The 15404-nt window shown below is 37.7% G+C and overlaps 1 protein-coding gene across 1 annotated transcript in view; it reads right to left on the reverse strand.

Moving 5' to 3' along the window:
* ZFAND1 (zinc finger AN1-type containing 1) overlaps nucleotides 1-14880 on the reverse strand; it is a 26236-nt gene extending 11356 nt beyond the window's left edge. The window contains exons 1-3 of the mRNA XM_053713169.1: nucleotides 14668-14880; nucleotides 11072-11114; nucleotides 9188-9227 (exon numbers count right to left, since the gene is read on the reverse strand). Of these exons, the coding sequence (XP_053569144.1) occupies nucleotides 9188-9227; nucleotides 11072-11114; nucleotides 14668-14722 (138 nt within the window). The 5' untranslated portion in view covers nucleotides 14723-14880. The remainder of the gene's footprint in view (nucleotides 1-9187; nucleotides 9228-11071; nucleotides 11115-14667) is intronic.
* Between the last annotated feature and the right edge of the window lie 524 nt (nucleotides 14881-15404).

A 15404-nucleotide genomic window follows, 5' to 3' on the forward strand; every position in this document is an offset into this window, starting at 1 on the left:
GATAACTTTGTTCGGCTCAGATGGGGACCAGCATGTATCATGTGTACGTGGCCAAAATTATTACAGTGAATGCCTTGTCCCAACAGTGAAGCACGGAGGTGAGGGTGTGATGATATGGGGCTCTATAAGTGCAAAAGGTGTTGGGGAGATGACATTTATAGATGGCACCATGAATGCCTGTGGCTGTGGCTATACCAAAATACTGTCTGACAAGATAACTCCCAGTCTCCAGAAGTTTGTCAGAGGAATATTCCAGCATGATAACAGTCCAATGCACACTGTCAAAATTATGAGTTTCTAAAGAACAGAAAGTGAAAACGATGACCTGGTCAAGTATGTTACCTGACTTGAATCCAATAGAACACCTTTGGGGTATTTTAAACAGAAAGGTAGAGCAACACAACCCCTCTAGCAAAAATCAGCTGAAAAATAATGTCTAAGAAAGAATGGCAGAACATCTCCCAAGAAATCTGTGCAACACTGGTATCCTCCATGCCTATGAGGATTGAGTCTGCCATCAAAAATAAAGGTGGACATACAAAGTATTGAAAACATAAAAGAATGGAATCTCAGTAATTAAAGGTGTGCTGACTTTTTTTGCATTGGGTTTCTACTGTGGGGCCGGTATTTTTAATATAGTAAATCTATACTGTTAGTTTTTAATTTTACAGAAGAGCAAATACTCTACTTAGACGTAATGCAATTACTGTAAGGTGATACAATTTTAAAATCATTTGACATATAAGTGATATTGCACAGGGGTGTACTCACTTCTGTTACTTCTGTTGTATGCGGTGTGTGTGTGTGTATATATATATATATATATATATATATATATATATATATATATACTGTATATATATACACATACATAAACACACATATATACACACACACTATATACTCTAACAAGTGACAGAAAGAAATATATGAAGTAGAGAGACCTCTAGTCGACATCCAGGAGAAGACATCCCATATCTTGTGATACACTATATTGCTAAAAGTATGTGGACAATCCCTTCTAACTATTAAGTTCAGTCGATTTAGGCCTCGATTCTAAAAAAAATTGCAGTTCGAAACGTGGTTTTCCACTCCAACACTCGCAAGGGAGTCCTCATGGAATTCTATAAAAAAAGGGACTGTCCCTGCGAGTGGCGAGATGTCTCACATAGAAATAATGAGAGCTCTCTGAGAGGTAAATGTTCGTAACAGAAGGGAAAACCGGCATGTTTAAAACTTGAATATTATGCTTAATACAAATCAAATGATGCTGTTTTCAGTGCACTGTACCTAAACTCCACTGTAATTTTCATAAGCATATGTTTTCCTTTCAGAATAATTAGTATTTTGAGTATTTTGGTGAAAACTCTTCACTTTTTAACTGGCGGAAAAAAAACAGTGAGAACTGTAGAGTAAAATTGTTACAGAATTACACTGGGATTTGAGAAAAAAAAACTTCATATACGCCCATGGAACGCCCACGTTCAGCCCATTTTACAAAAAACAACCATTACGCTTTGTATTTTCTACTTTTAAGTACAAATTTCTTGCTTATTTTGCACATTAAGGGCCAGATTACAAGTGGATTGCTAATTAACGCTCCTGTTCAAGAGTTAACTCGCTAGAAGTTAGCTTATTATTATTGGTTATTTGTAGAGCGCCAACAGATTCCGCAGCGCTATAAACAAAGGGGGAGTAAAACAAAACAATTATAGGGTAGAGGGCCCTGCCAAGAGTTGCACTGTTGTAGTCAGCTCTTAAGAAGGTGAACTACAAACAGCTGGACTTTTAGGCTTACATGCTAAGAGGGTTCAGGGGATTGCAGGGGAGGAGAGGAACTGGTATTAGGAAAGGTTAGCGTAGGTTGTATGCGTCCCTGAACAGTAGAGTCTTTAGGGAGCACTTGAAGCTTTTAAAACTAGAGGAGAGTCTTGTGGAGCGAGGCAGAGAGTTCCATAAGATGGGAGCCAGTCTGGAGAAGTCCTGTAAACGGGAGTGTGATGAGGTGACAAGAGAGGAGGAGAGTAGGAGGTCATGAGCAGAGCGAAGGGGCCGGGAGGGAGAGTATCTGGAGACAAGGTCTGAGATGTAGGGGGGAGCAGTGCAGTTGAGGGCTTTGTATGTAAGAGTGAGAGTTTTGTGTTTGATCCTAGAGGCAAGAGGAAGCCAGTGAAGGGATTGGCAGAGAGGTGCAGCAGATGAAGAGCGACGTGTAAGGAAGATGAGTCTGGCAGAGGCATTTATTATGGATTGTAAAGGAGCTAGGCGGCAGGTGGGGAGACCAGAGAGGACAGAGTTGCAGTAATCAAGGCGGGAAAGAATGAGAGAGTGGATTAAAATCTTAGTTGTGTCTTGTGTAAGGAAGTGTCTAATTTTAGAGATGTTTTTAAGGTGGAAGCGGCAGGCTGTAGCCAAGGACTGAATGTGAGGAGTGAAGGAAAGATCTGAGTCAAGTGTGACCCCGAGACATCGGGCATGCGGGGTAGGGGTAATGATGGAGTTGTCGACAGTTATAGAGATATTGGGGGTGGAGATTTTGGAAGAAGGGGGGAAAATGAGGAGCTCAGTTTTGGAGAGATTTAGCTTGAGGTAGTGAGAGGACATCCAGGAAGAGATGTGAGAAAGACAGTTAGTGACACGGGTTAGCAAGGAAGGAGATAGTTCTGGTGCAGAGAAGTAGATTTGGGTGTCATCAGCATACAAATGATATTGGAAACCGTGGGACTTAATAAGGGAACCTAGTGATGACGTATAGATTGAGAAGAGAAGGGGACCGAGGACAGAGCCTTGCGGTACTCCGACAGAAAGGGGTGACGGGGCAAAGGAGGCCCCAGAGAAAGCTAGACTGAAAGTACGGTTTGACAGGTAGGAAGAGAGCCATGAAAGGGCTGTGTCACAGATGCCGAAGGATTGGAGGGTTTGGAGCAAAAGAGGGTGGTCGACAGTGTCAAAGGCTGCGGACAGATCAAGGAGGATAAGCAGAGAGAAGTGGCCTTTTGATTTAGCTGTAAGTAGGTCGTTGGTGACCTTAACAATAGCTGTCTCTGTGGAGTGATAGGGACGAAATCCAGATTGCAGCGGGTCAAGAAGGGAGTTTAACGTAAGGAAATGGGATAGGCGTGCATATACTAGTTTTTCGAGAAGCTTTGAAGCAAGAGGGAGGAGGGAAATTGGGTGGTAGTTGGATGGGGAGGTAGGATCAAGGGAAGGTTTTTTGAGGATAGGTGTGACCAGTGCATGTTTCAATGATGAGGGAAATGTACCAGTGCTGAGGGAGAGGTTGAAAATGTGTGTTAGTATAGGGGTAAGGGTAGCAGAGAGAGAGGGGAGCAGCTGTGAGGGGATAGGGTCAAGGGGACAGGTAGTGAGGTGAGAGTGCAGTATAAGTGCTGAAACTTCTTCCTCAGTAACAGGGGAGAATGAACTAAGTTTCAGGTTATGAGGGTTGTGGTTGAGTGAGAGTATTTGAGGGGGGGAGAGAATGGAATTGTGTTGAGAGCTGATTTCATGTCTGATGGAATCAATTTTGTTAATGAAGTGACTGGCAAAGTCTTGAGCTGACAGAGAAGTTGTATTTGGAAGTGGGGGAGGGCGGAGGAGAGTATTGAAAGTGGAGAACAGACGTTTTGGGTTTGAAGAAAGATTAGAGATAAGAGTAGAGAAGTAGTGTTGCTTGTGGAGATTAAGGGCAGAGTAGTAGGAGTTCAAGATGAATTTGTAATGAAGAAAATCAGCTGAACTCCGTGATTTTCTCCAATGCCGTTCAGCAGTACGGGAACATCTGCGTAGGTACCGTGTCAGAGGAGTATGCCAGGGCTGGGGATGAGTGTGTGATTTCCTAGCAGTGGTAAGAGGGGCGAGATTGTCAAGGACGGATATAAGGGTGGAATTATAGTGGCAGATAGATTGTTCAGGGCAGGAAAAGGAGGAGAAGGATGAGAGGAGCGGTTGAAGGGAATTAGCAAGTTGTTGCTGATCTAAAGACCTAATGCTTCTGTGAAGTTTGGTGTGAGGAGTAGAAGGTGGGAGAGTTGTAGGAAGGGATGATATGTTGCAGGTAAGGAGATGGTGGTCAGAAAGAGGAAAAGGGGAGTTTGAGAAGTTTGAGAGAGTGCATCGATAGCTAAAGATCAGGTCAAGGGAGTGACCGTCTTTGTGAGTGGGAGAATCAATCCATTGTGACAGACCGAAAGAGGAAGTGAGTTGCAGAAGTTGTTTAGCAGATGAGGCAGTGGGATTGTTAAGGGGGATGTTGAAGTCGCCAAGAATGAGGGCAGGGGTGTCTGAGGAAAGGAAATAAGGAAGCCAGGCAGCAAAGTGATCTAAAAATTGAGTTGGGGAGCGGTATATGACTGCAACACGAGCTTATTGTGCTCACTGGGTTTATCTTGTGTTATAAGTTAAAAGTAAACTATTTCGCTCACACGCTAACCCGATAAGCGCAAAAACCCGAATTTAGAATATCACATACGCGTTCAGGTATTCTCTCATAGAAGTCAAAGTAGCAAAAAAGTGGAAAAAGCGCAATACCGATCACATATTCTCATGTGCGCTAACCCGACATGAAAATATGAATATTTCACATTACAATGTTCTTCACAAACAAGAGTATGTTCTATTGATGCATAAAAAAATATTTCTACATATATCTGATGTTTTTTGGTACAATATATTTATATATATATATATATATATATATATATATATATATATATATATATATATATATATATATATATATATATATATAAATATATGTATATACAGATATATATAATAATATCTATTTATAAATACATAAAAAAAACATTCTGCTATGTGCAGAAAATTGGAATGACAAATATTTACATAGTTAAAACCTTTATTAAAAATGAATATTGCATAAATATGATTTTAAATGTGTTAATCTTCTTAAAGGGACACAAAACCCAAAACATTTTTCGTTCATGATTCAGAGAGAGCATGCAATTTTAAGCAACTTTATAAACGGCTAGATTACGAGTTGTCTGTTAAGGTAAAAAAGCAGCGTTAAGAGGTCCTAACGCTGCTTTTTTACGCCCGCTGCTATTACGAGTCTTGCAGGTATAGGTGTACCGCACACTTCTTTGGCCTTACCGCAAAACGACTTACGTAAACTTCGTAAAGTCTTTTTTCTATGGGACTTCCATAGCGCCGGTATTACGAGTCTGTCCTGGGAGGCCAAAAAGTGAGCGGTACACCCTACCCTGTCAAGAGTCCTAACGCATTTAAAAGTTAGTAGTTAAGAGTTTTATGGTACAACGCCGTAACATAAAACTCATAACTAAAGTGCTAAAAAGTACACTAACACCCATAAACTACCTGTTAACCCCTAAACCGAGGCCCTCCCACATCACAAACACTAAAATTCAATTTTTAACCCCTAATCTGCCGCTCCGGACACCACCGCCACCTACATTATATTTATGAACCCCTAATCTGCTGCCCCCAACATCGCCGCCACCTACATATTTATTAACCCCTAATCTGCCGCCCTCAATGTCGCCGCCACTATAATAAACATATTAACCCCTAAACAGCTGCACTCCCGCCTTGCAAACATTAGTTAAATATTATTAACCCCTAATCTGCCGTCCCTAACATCGCCGCCACCTACCTACACTTATTAACCCCTAATCTGCCGCCCCCAACGTCGCCACCACTATACTAAATTTATTAACCCCTAAACCTAAGTCTAACCCTAACACCCCCTAACTTAAATATAATTACAATAAATCTAAATAAAAATTCCTATCATTACCTAAATTATTCCTATTTAAAGATAAATACTTACCTATAAAATAAACCCTAAGCTAGCTACAATATAACTAATAGTTACATTGTAGCTAGCTTAGGGTTTATTTTTATTTTACAGGCAAGTTTGTATTTATTTTAACTAGGTACAATAGTTATTAAATAGCTATTAACTATTTAATAACTACCTAGCTAAAATAAATACAAAAGTACCTGTAAAATAAAACCTAACCTAAGTTACAATAACACCTAACACTACACCATACTATAATTAAATAAATTAACTAAATTAAATACAATTACCTAAATTAAATTAGCAAAAGTACAAAAAAAAACAACACTAAATTACAGAAAATAATAAACAAATTACAGATATTTAAACTAATTACACCTAATCTAAAAGCCCTATCAAAATAAAAAAGACCCCCAAAATAAAAAAAATCCCTAGCCTAAACTAAACTACCAATAGCCCTTAAAAGGGCCTTTTGCGGGGCATTGCCCCAAAGTAAATCACCTGTAAAAAAAAATACAAACAACCCCCCCAACAGTAAAACCCACCACCCACACAAACAACCCCCAAATAAAATACTATCTAAAAAAACCTAAGCTCCCCATTGCCCTGAAAAGGGCATTTGGATGGGCATTGCCCTTAAAAGGGCAGTTAGATTTTTTGCAGGCCCAAACCCTAACCTAAAAATAAAACCCACCAATACACCCTTAAATAAACCTAACACTAACCCCCTGAAGATCGACTTACAGGCTCTGAAGACCGGACATCCATCCTCAAGGAAGTGGCAGAAGTCTTCATCCAACCGGGTCAAAGTCCTCAACGAAGCCGGGCGAAGTGGTCCTCCAGACGGGCAGAAGTCTTCATCCAGACGGGCAGAAGTCTTCATCCAGACGGCATCTTCTATCTTCATCCATCCGACGCGGAGCAGGTCCATCTTCAAGACATCCGACGCGGAGCATCCTCTTCATCCGACGACTAAAGACGAAAGAAGGTACCTTTAAGTGACGTCATCCAAGATGGCATCCCTTAGATTCCGATTGGCTGATAGAATTCTATCAGCCAATCGGAATCTAAGGGACGCCATCTTGGATGACGTCACTTAAAGGAACCTTCATTCATCGGGTAGTCGTCGGATGAAGAGGATGCTCCGCGTCGGATGTCTTGAAGATGGACCCGCTCCGCATCGGATGGATGAAGATAGAATATGCCATCTGGATGAACACTTCTGCCTGTCTGGAGGACCACTTCGCCCAGCTTGGATGAAGACTTCTCCCGGCTTCGTTGAAGACTTCGGCCCGGTTGGATGAAGACTTCTGCCACTTCCTTGAGGATGGATGTCCGGTCTTCAGAACTGTAAGTCGATCTTCAGGGGGTTAGTGTTAGGTTTTTTAAGGCTGTATTGGGTGGGTTTTATTGTTAGGTTAGGGCTATTGGTAGTTTAGTTTAGGCTAGGGTTTTTTTTATTTTGGGGGGGCTTTTTTTATTTTGATAGGGCTATTAGATTAGGTGTAATTAGTTTAAATATCTGTAATTTGTTTATTATTTTCTGTAATTTAGTGTTTGTTTTTTTTTGTACTTTAGCTAATTTAATTTAGGTAATTGTATTTAGTTTAGTTAATTTATTTAATTATGGTGTAGTGTTAGGTGTTATTGTAACTTAGGTTAGGTTTTATTTTACAGGTACTTTTGTATTTATTTTAGCTTGGTAGTTATTAAATAGTTAATAACTATTTAATAACTATTGTACCTAGTTAAAATAAATACAAACTTGCCTGTAAAATAAAAATAAACCGTAAGTTAGCTACAATGTAACTATTAGTTATATTGTAGCTAGCTTAGGGTTTATTTTATAGGTAAGTATTAAAGCTTTAAATAGGAATAATTTAGGTAATGATAGGAATTTTTATTTAGATTTATTGTAATTATATTTAAGTTAGGGGGTGTTAGGGTTAGACTTAGGTTTAGGGGTTAATAAATTTAGTATAGTGGCGGCGATGTTGGGGGCGGTAGATTAGGGGTTTATAAATGTAGGTAGATGGCCGCGATGTTAGGGACGGCAGATTAGGGGTTAATAATATTTAACTAATGTTTGTGAGGCGGGAGTGCGGCGTTTTAGGGGTTAATATGTTTATTATAGTGGCGGCAACGTTGGGGGTGGCAAATTAGGGGTTAATAAGTGTAGGTAGGTTGCGGCGACATTGGGGCGGCAGATTAGGGGTTAATAAATGTAATGTAGGTGGCGGCGATGTTGGGGGCAACAGATTAGGGGTTCATAAGTAAAATGTAGGTGGAGGCGGTGTCCGGAGCGGCAGATTAGGGGTTAATAAATATAATACAAGTGTCAGCGATGTCGGGGGCAGCAGATTAGGGTTAATAAGTGTAAGATTAGGGGTGTTTAGACTCGGGGTTCATGATAGGGTGTTAGGTGTAGATATAAAAAATGTTTCCCCATAGGAATCAATGGGGCTGCGTTAGTGAGTTTTACGCTGCTTTATTGCAGGTGTTAGACTTTTTCTCAGTCGGCTCTCCCCGTTGATTCCTATGGGGGAAATCGTGCACGAGCACGTACGACCAGCTCACCGCTGTTTTAAGCAGCGCTGGTATTGGAGTGCGGTAATGAGCAAAGGAGCCGGCCCATTTTTAGTTCAGCACCCTGGATAGTGCTTGCTTATTGGTGGCTAAATGTATGTATGTATGTATATGTATGTATATATATATATATATATATATATATATATATATATATATATATATATATATATATATATATATATATATTCACACACTGTGTATATATCTATACCTACCTCGGGTCAACGCGTGAGTAGGGTGTTAGGTTTTTTCCACTTTTTTTGTTCCATTGACTTCTATGAGGGAATAGGTTATCGTGATATTGTAAGTTCACCTTTTTACACACTTCAGATTATCATGCAAGCAAAAACAGCTTATAGTACAAGCGCAACCCGATACAGGCAAAAAGCTTACTTCTAGTGCAGTTAACACCCGAGCGAGGGCGTTAAATAGCGCTCCATTCTTAAACTGGCCCTTAATATGTAGGATAGCCTCATGCATATCCCAGGCATTCTTCTGTTCACCTGTCTCAATAATGCATTATTTCATGCTTTATAACAAGAGAAACTGACAAGATCTATTTTTTCTGCCAAACATTTTAATTGTTAAGTATTAAAATGCAGTTAAAATTAGACTGATAATTATTTTCTTTCATACTAAAATATAAAACTTTGTTTCTAATAATGGCCAATCTTACATGAAGAAGTATATAAAAAAAGAACATCAGATATACATATTGATGCACTTTATTTATATGTATGTTATTTATTAAATATAGTAAATAAGCTAATTGCTTTCATGTCTCAAAATGTACCCACAATGTAAATAACATACCAGAGGACAACCATGTGCATCTCTGCTCCTATGTTGAAGGCTTTAAAGAAACAGAAAACACAAATATTTTATTAGTGACAAACTGTACATATCAAAGAAATATAAAACTATTGAAATGAATGGCCACAGCAAACACGTTTTTAACTAGCTATTCCTGTTATCCTGAGTTGTATGTATGAAAGAAAAAACAAATTGCCAATGTCATCATATAATACAGACATAAAAAAGTATATTAATATACACTGTAACTAGAGCTGCAACAACTAATCGGCATAATCGATAATAATAGATTATGAAAATAGTTGTCAACAAATCTCATAATCGATTAGTTGGTTTGCAATTAGTTTGTCTGTGCACAGCACCAGCTGCTTTACTCCAATGAGCTCCTGCACATGGTATTGTGTTTTATGGTTATGCCCTTAGCCTAAAGGACATCTACAGACATTTTACTTTTCACTTTTTCAGGACAGTATGTTTCTTTTTTAAGTTTACAACTACTCCAGTCTTATCTGCAACCCATAAATAATAGGAATCATTATTTGGATTGTTTATATTAAATCAGGTGATTTGGAACTATGCTTTCTATGATATAGTGCCGAGCTTATTATTTACACCAAGCCCTAGATTGATGGCATTTGTTATATGAATTGATGCCACTATTACCTGTTTGCACAATTTTTAGCGGATCGCTTGCTATTGCTGATTATATATACTCTATAGATAAATGTGTAAGGCTGTGTCCTGTTACTGATATATTGGTGCCAATTTATCAATGCCTGTCTGACATGATACGCTGTAGCATTTCATGTCCGACAGACAACGCTGAATGCCGACAGCATACGGTGTCAGCATTTAACATTGCACAAGCAGCTCACCAGAACTGCTTGTGCAATGCCGCCCCTTGCAGATTCGCGTCCAATCAGCTGCTTTCAGGGTGGTGTCAATCAGCCCGATCGTATAGGATCGGGCGTATTGCAGACCGCAGCCTCAGAGGCAGTGGACCAGTTATGGAGCAGCGGTCTTAAGAGCCAATTTTTATTAATTGGGATATGTACCAAATTCAACCTCTGTAAGTATATATCTGTTATTTTAAGAGTGGACTAGATATTTTTCCCCTAACATTATAGCTGGTTGTTTACCATTGCATATAGATATTTAAGGTATGTTTATGTCAGAATGAAGTCCAGGCTTACTTTGTTAAGAGACCCCTTGCATTGGTGGAGAGCTAGCAAAGATAAATAGCCCACCTTGGTGAAATTGGCAAAACCCTACTTATGCATCGCAGGCACCTCAACACCATCTGAGCACCTCTCCTCTGCTTCAGGCAAAATAGCTTGCAAAAAAGTATGCCAGCCTCAGCCAGGAGCATGTGGAAATATAACATTTTTGCAATTCAATGCAAAGTTTCTGAAAGAGTGAATAACAGAATGTTATAAACAGTGGTAGTCCACCTCTTACTAGTTCTCTCTCTCTTTTCAAACAGTTTGTGGATTTGTTTTGCTTAATTATAAAAATTTGTTCTGCTGCTTAAAAAATTGGACCAACAGTTCTGTTAATGTAAAGTTGTAAAGTTTTAGTCTGAAGTTTATATTTATAACACTCAGTATGTGGATTTTATTTTAACTATAGGAAAAAAGTATTTATTTTTTATCCGATTAATTGAAAAAATAATCGGCCGATTAATCGATTATGAAAATAATCGTTAGTTGCAGCCCTAACTGTAACATATTTCAAAATGTGTATAATAAAATATAACACAAATGTAATGATTCTAAATCCCAGTCCAACTTGCAATTTTTAGTGACAGAGTCTCATAACATTTTTTTAAATAAGAAAACTGACTATGATGTAATCCAGAAAATATGGAAAACAATAAATGCTTACCAAAACACTCTTGAGCAGCCATCACATATAAATGGAAGAAAATCTATAAAGAAAATTAATTTGTGTATCTTGTGATCAATACTGTTAACACAAATCTCAAACTTTACATTAAAAAACTATCAGTTGGTAAATGTGTAAGAATCATCATCAAATACTTCAAATGTATCATTTACTAGAAAATATCACCTGAACATATCTATGTAAAAAAGGAAGATATTTACCTTAAAATGTCCTAAGTATTCACACCCCACTATAAATAACCTTTAAGCAGCCAATCAGGATACTAGACTTGCAAGGGAGTGTGCAATCTCATGAGATCACAGCAAAGCATTTGTTGACCACAGCACTGCTGATTGGCTTTTGTTTATATTTTTTTAACCTGAAGCTGGACAGTAACTTAAAGGGACAGTCTACACCAGAAATGTTATTGTTTAAAAAAGATAATCTCTTTATTACCCATTCCCTAGTTTTGCATCACAAACACAGTTATATAAATACACTTTTTACCTCTGTGATTACCTTGTATCTAAGCCTCTGTAAACTGCCCCCTTATTTTAGTTCTTTTGACAGACATCCATTTTAGCCAATCAGTGCTGGCTTCCTGGAACTCCACGTGCGTGAGCACAGTGTTAGCTATATGACACACATGAGCTAACACCCTCTAGTGGTGAAAAACTGTCAAAATGCCCTGAGAGAAGAGGCGGCCTTTAAGAGCTTAGAAATTAACATATGAACCTCCTAGGTTTAGTTTTCAACTAAGAATACCAAGAGAACAAAATTGGTGATAAAAGTAAACTTTGAAAATTGTTTAAAATAACATTCTCTATCTAAATCATGAAAGTTTATTTTGGTCTAGACTGTCCCTTTTAGTAGATCTGTTACCAGAACACTTACTCTTGTAAGATGAAGACATTTTGAAGAAAAATATCTTCCTTTTTTACATAGAGATGTTCAGGTGATATTTTCTTGTCAGCTTTATCTAGTTATGCTGCATCGCTTTCAAGTAATTTAGCATATGTATTAAAGGGACAGTATACACTCATTTTCATATAACTGCATGTAATAGACACTACTATAAAGAATAATATGCACAGATACTGATATAAAAATCCAGTATAAAACCATTTAAAAACCTACTTAGAAGCTGTCAGTTTGGCTCTGTTGAAAAGGTAGCTGGAAAGCCCACTGCAAGTGGCAAATAAGACACTCCCCCCTCCCCCTTCTTTTGCATATGAAAAGACCCTTTACACAAACAGGAGCAAGCTGGAGTAGGTAGTCGAGCGTATTCACATAAAACTTTGGGGCTTGGTTAGGAGTCTGAAAATCAGAGCAATGTTATTTAAAAATAAGCAAAACTATACATTAATTTTTTTAAAAAACTTTATGGGCTATATAAATAGATCATCTACAAAACATTTATGCAAAGAAAAAATGAGTGTATAATGTCCCTTTAAGTATCTTTGAAGTGATGGTAAATCCAAGCGTATAACAAACGCTAGTATTTACCATCACTTAAAATCAAGTGGAGTTTCAGTGATCAAACATATAAAAAAGGGTGCTAAACTCACCCTTTCTGTGCCGTTGCACAGCGCTAAACTCAGCGGCTCATCGATCTCCTTCAATTAAATGACGCTTGCACCTCTGAACCAATAGCCATGCGTGTCAACTGACAGGTTTCTGTATGCACCCACGGCTATTGGTTTAGATGTGCAAGCGGCACCTCATTGGTAGAAGATCAATGTGCCGTGGGAGGCCGAAACCACTGAGTTTAGCGCTGTGCAACGGCACAGAAAGGGTGAGTTTAGCACCCTTTTTTACATGTTTGATTACTGAAAGGGACAGTCAACACCAGAAACAACTTTATCCTATACCTTCGATCCGCCAAAGACGATGCGCCTGCACTGCATCCCATTTTCAACACCTCTAGCGTTATACGAGTGATCGTCCAAAGCACATACATTTTTCCAATGGAGATATGGCAGCCAAACTCCTCCCCACCATTAAGTAGTAAGTTTCAGTTTAAATGAATCAGCCAATCAGAATCGAATCCTCGGCTGGATTCTTAACACACATTCATGCTTGCACTTCCGATTTCGGCTTGAAAACTGACAAAACTTAAAATGTGCATGCGTCAACGGTTCATACATGAACGAGCATGGAATTTAGTAAAGAAGGTGACAAAGGAAGAGGGGAGGAGCTTGGCTGCCACATCTCGATTAGAAAAACTTATGTGATTTGGACGATTACTCGTATAACGTTAAAGGTGTTGAAAATGGGATGCGGTGAAGGCGCATTGGCTTTGGCGGATCGAAGGTATGGGATAAAGTTGTTTCGGGTGTTGACTGTCCCTTTAAAGTCCACTTGATTTTTAGTGATGGTAAATCCTAGCGTTTGTTAAACACTTGGATTTACCATCACTTTAAGGCACTAACTTTATCATATCACTTTAACTGGAAAAAAACACAGATTCAACAACAAAATAAATAAATGTTTAATTTTTGTTCGTTCATTAGAGATACAAACGTTACTTCCCTAATCTTCTAATTCGCACATTAAAAAACAAAACTTATTTTGGTGAGCTATATTTTTCGATAATACTCAACAAACAAAAAAGATGAGTAGAGAACAGATCAGGGATTTGTGCATTTTTTTTTTAAATGTTTACATTTATACATTCATAAAGTTATTTTTTGTAATGGAAGTAACATTTATAATGAGTAATATTTTTCTGAAAAATTTCAGTTAGATTAATTTTCTCCCCCTGTACCATGTGACAGCTATCAGCCAATCACAAATTGCACATATATATATACTGTGAATTCTTGCACATGCTCAGTAGGAGCTGGTGATTCTGAAAGTGTACACGTGTGCTCATTCTGATAATGGAAGTGATATATATATATATATATATATATATATATATATATATATATATATATATATATATATATATACATAAGTGCAAAATGAAATTACTCTGTTGCCTGCATACAACTATATATCTTGGGTGCCAAAGATAAGAAGCATATGTGTGTATATATAATATATATATATATATATATATATATATATATATATATATATATATATATATATATATATATATATATATATATATATTATACATATAGGATGCACACTCTCACTGACATATGGGACATCCACCAGGGTGCAGATAATACATAAATACAACAGATGACCGCACTCACTGGATTAGAAAATTAATACATACTTTTATTTAGGTGACGTTTCGGCGAGAAGGGTGAATTATTTTTCTAATCCAGTGAGTGTGGCCCTCTGATATATATATATATATATATATATATATATATTATAAGTTTATTTATTTTTCAAATCTGACAGAAAATAAAGTATTGGTGCAATTCACTGTTTTGCACCGACAAATATATATATAATGCTTGTAATACCTATAAAAAAAAAGATATATGTTGTGGATGTAACAAGAGTGGCATAATTGTAAAACCAATTAGTCTTTAACGCGCAAATGTTCCCAGTTCTTAAGGGGCTAATGCATAAAACAGATTCCAATGAGAATCGGAAAACGAATCACAGTGTATTTTTACATCTCACATTACCTAACTGACCACAGTGCTCGAATCCACAATGTTCTCCAATCTCTAATTCAGCCATATTGCACTTCTTACAATACCAGTTTATAAAAAAATGTTTTTAAAAAACAAAGCGTTTAAAGATATTAGTAACAGCACGACTTCTATTGCTTGCTTCCCTGATAGCAAATTGGATTTCGTGGGACGTCATCATTAGACGACTACTCGTAACGTCATCAGACATAGATCTTGAAAGGACTCTATACATATGTAACACATAGATACAGCAGACGAGTTGTAGAAGACACGTGATAGACCAGCAAAGGAAACAACACAGCGTCACAAAGTGTAAAGTCACCGCTCTGGCTGGAGAGGCTGGGCGGGCCTGTTTGCTTGCTAAGGGAAGGGATTAGGGAACAGTCAGTGCAAGTGCATTTAAGGGAATAGATGGTGATTGGATGTTTGAAAACACAGACCTAATAACTTTTGCCACGACTAAAAGCAAATAATCAAAACAATATGCCCAGTTGAATACGCTGCTATACAGGTCATTATTAGGGAAATATAACGTGTATTAAGAATAAATATTATTTTAAATAAAACTTGGAGAAAGGTACATAATTGTTTGATGTACTCATCCTGTGTTCGTGAGAGAGAGCTGCTGAATATTTAGATGAAAACTGAAATGAAAATATATAAGCTTATCTGATACGTGTACAATATTGTTCTGGCGATGTTGGAAATAAAGTATATGGTAAAAATTC

This window comes from Bombina bombina, chromosome 5 (genome assembly GCF_027579735.1).
Source record: "Bombina bombina isolate aBomBom1 chromosome 5, aBomBom1.pri, whole genome shotgun sequence".
Classification (NCBI taxonomy): domain Eukaryota; kingdom Metazoa; phylum Chordata; class Amphibia; order Anura; family Bombinatoridae; genus Bombina; species Bombina bombina.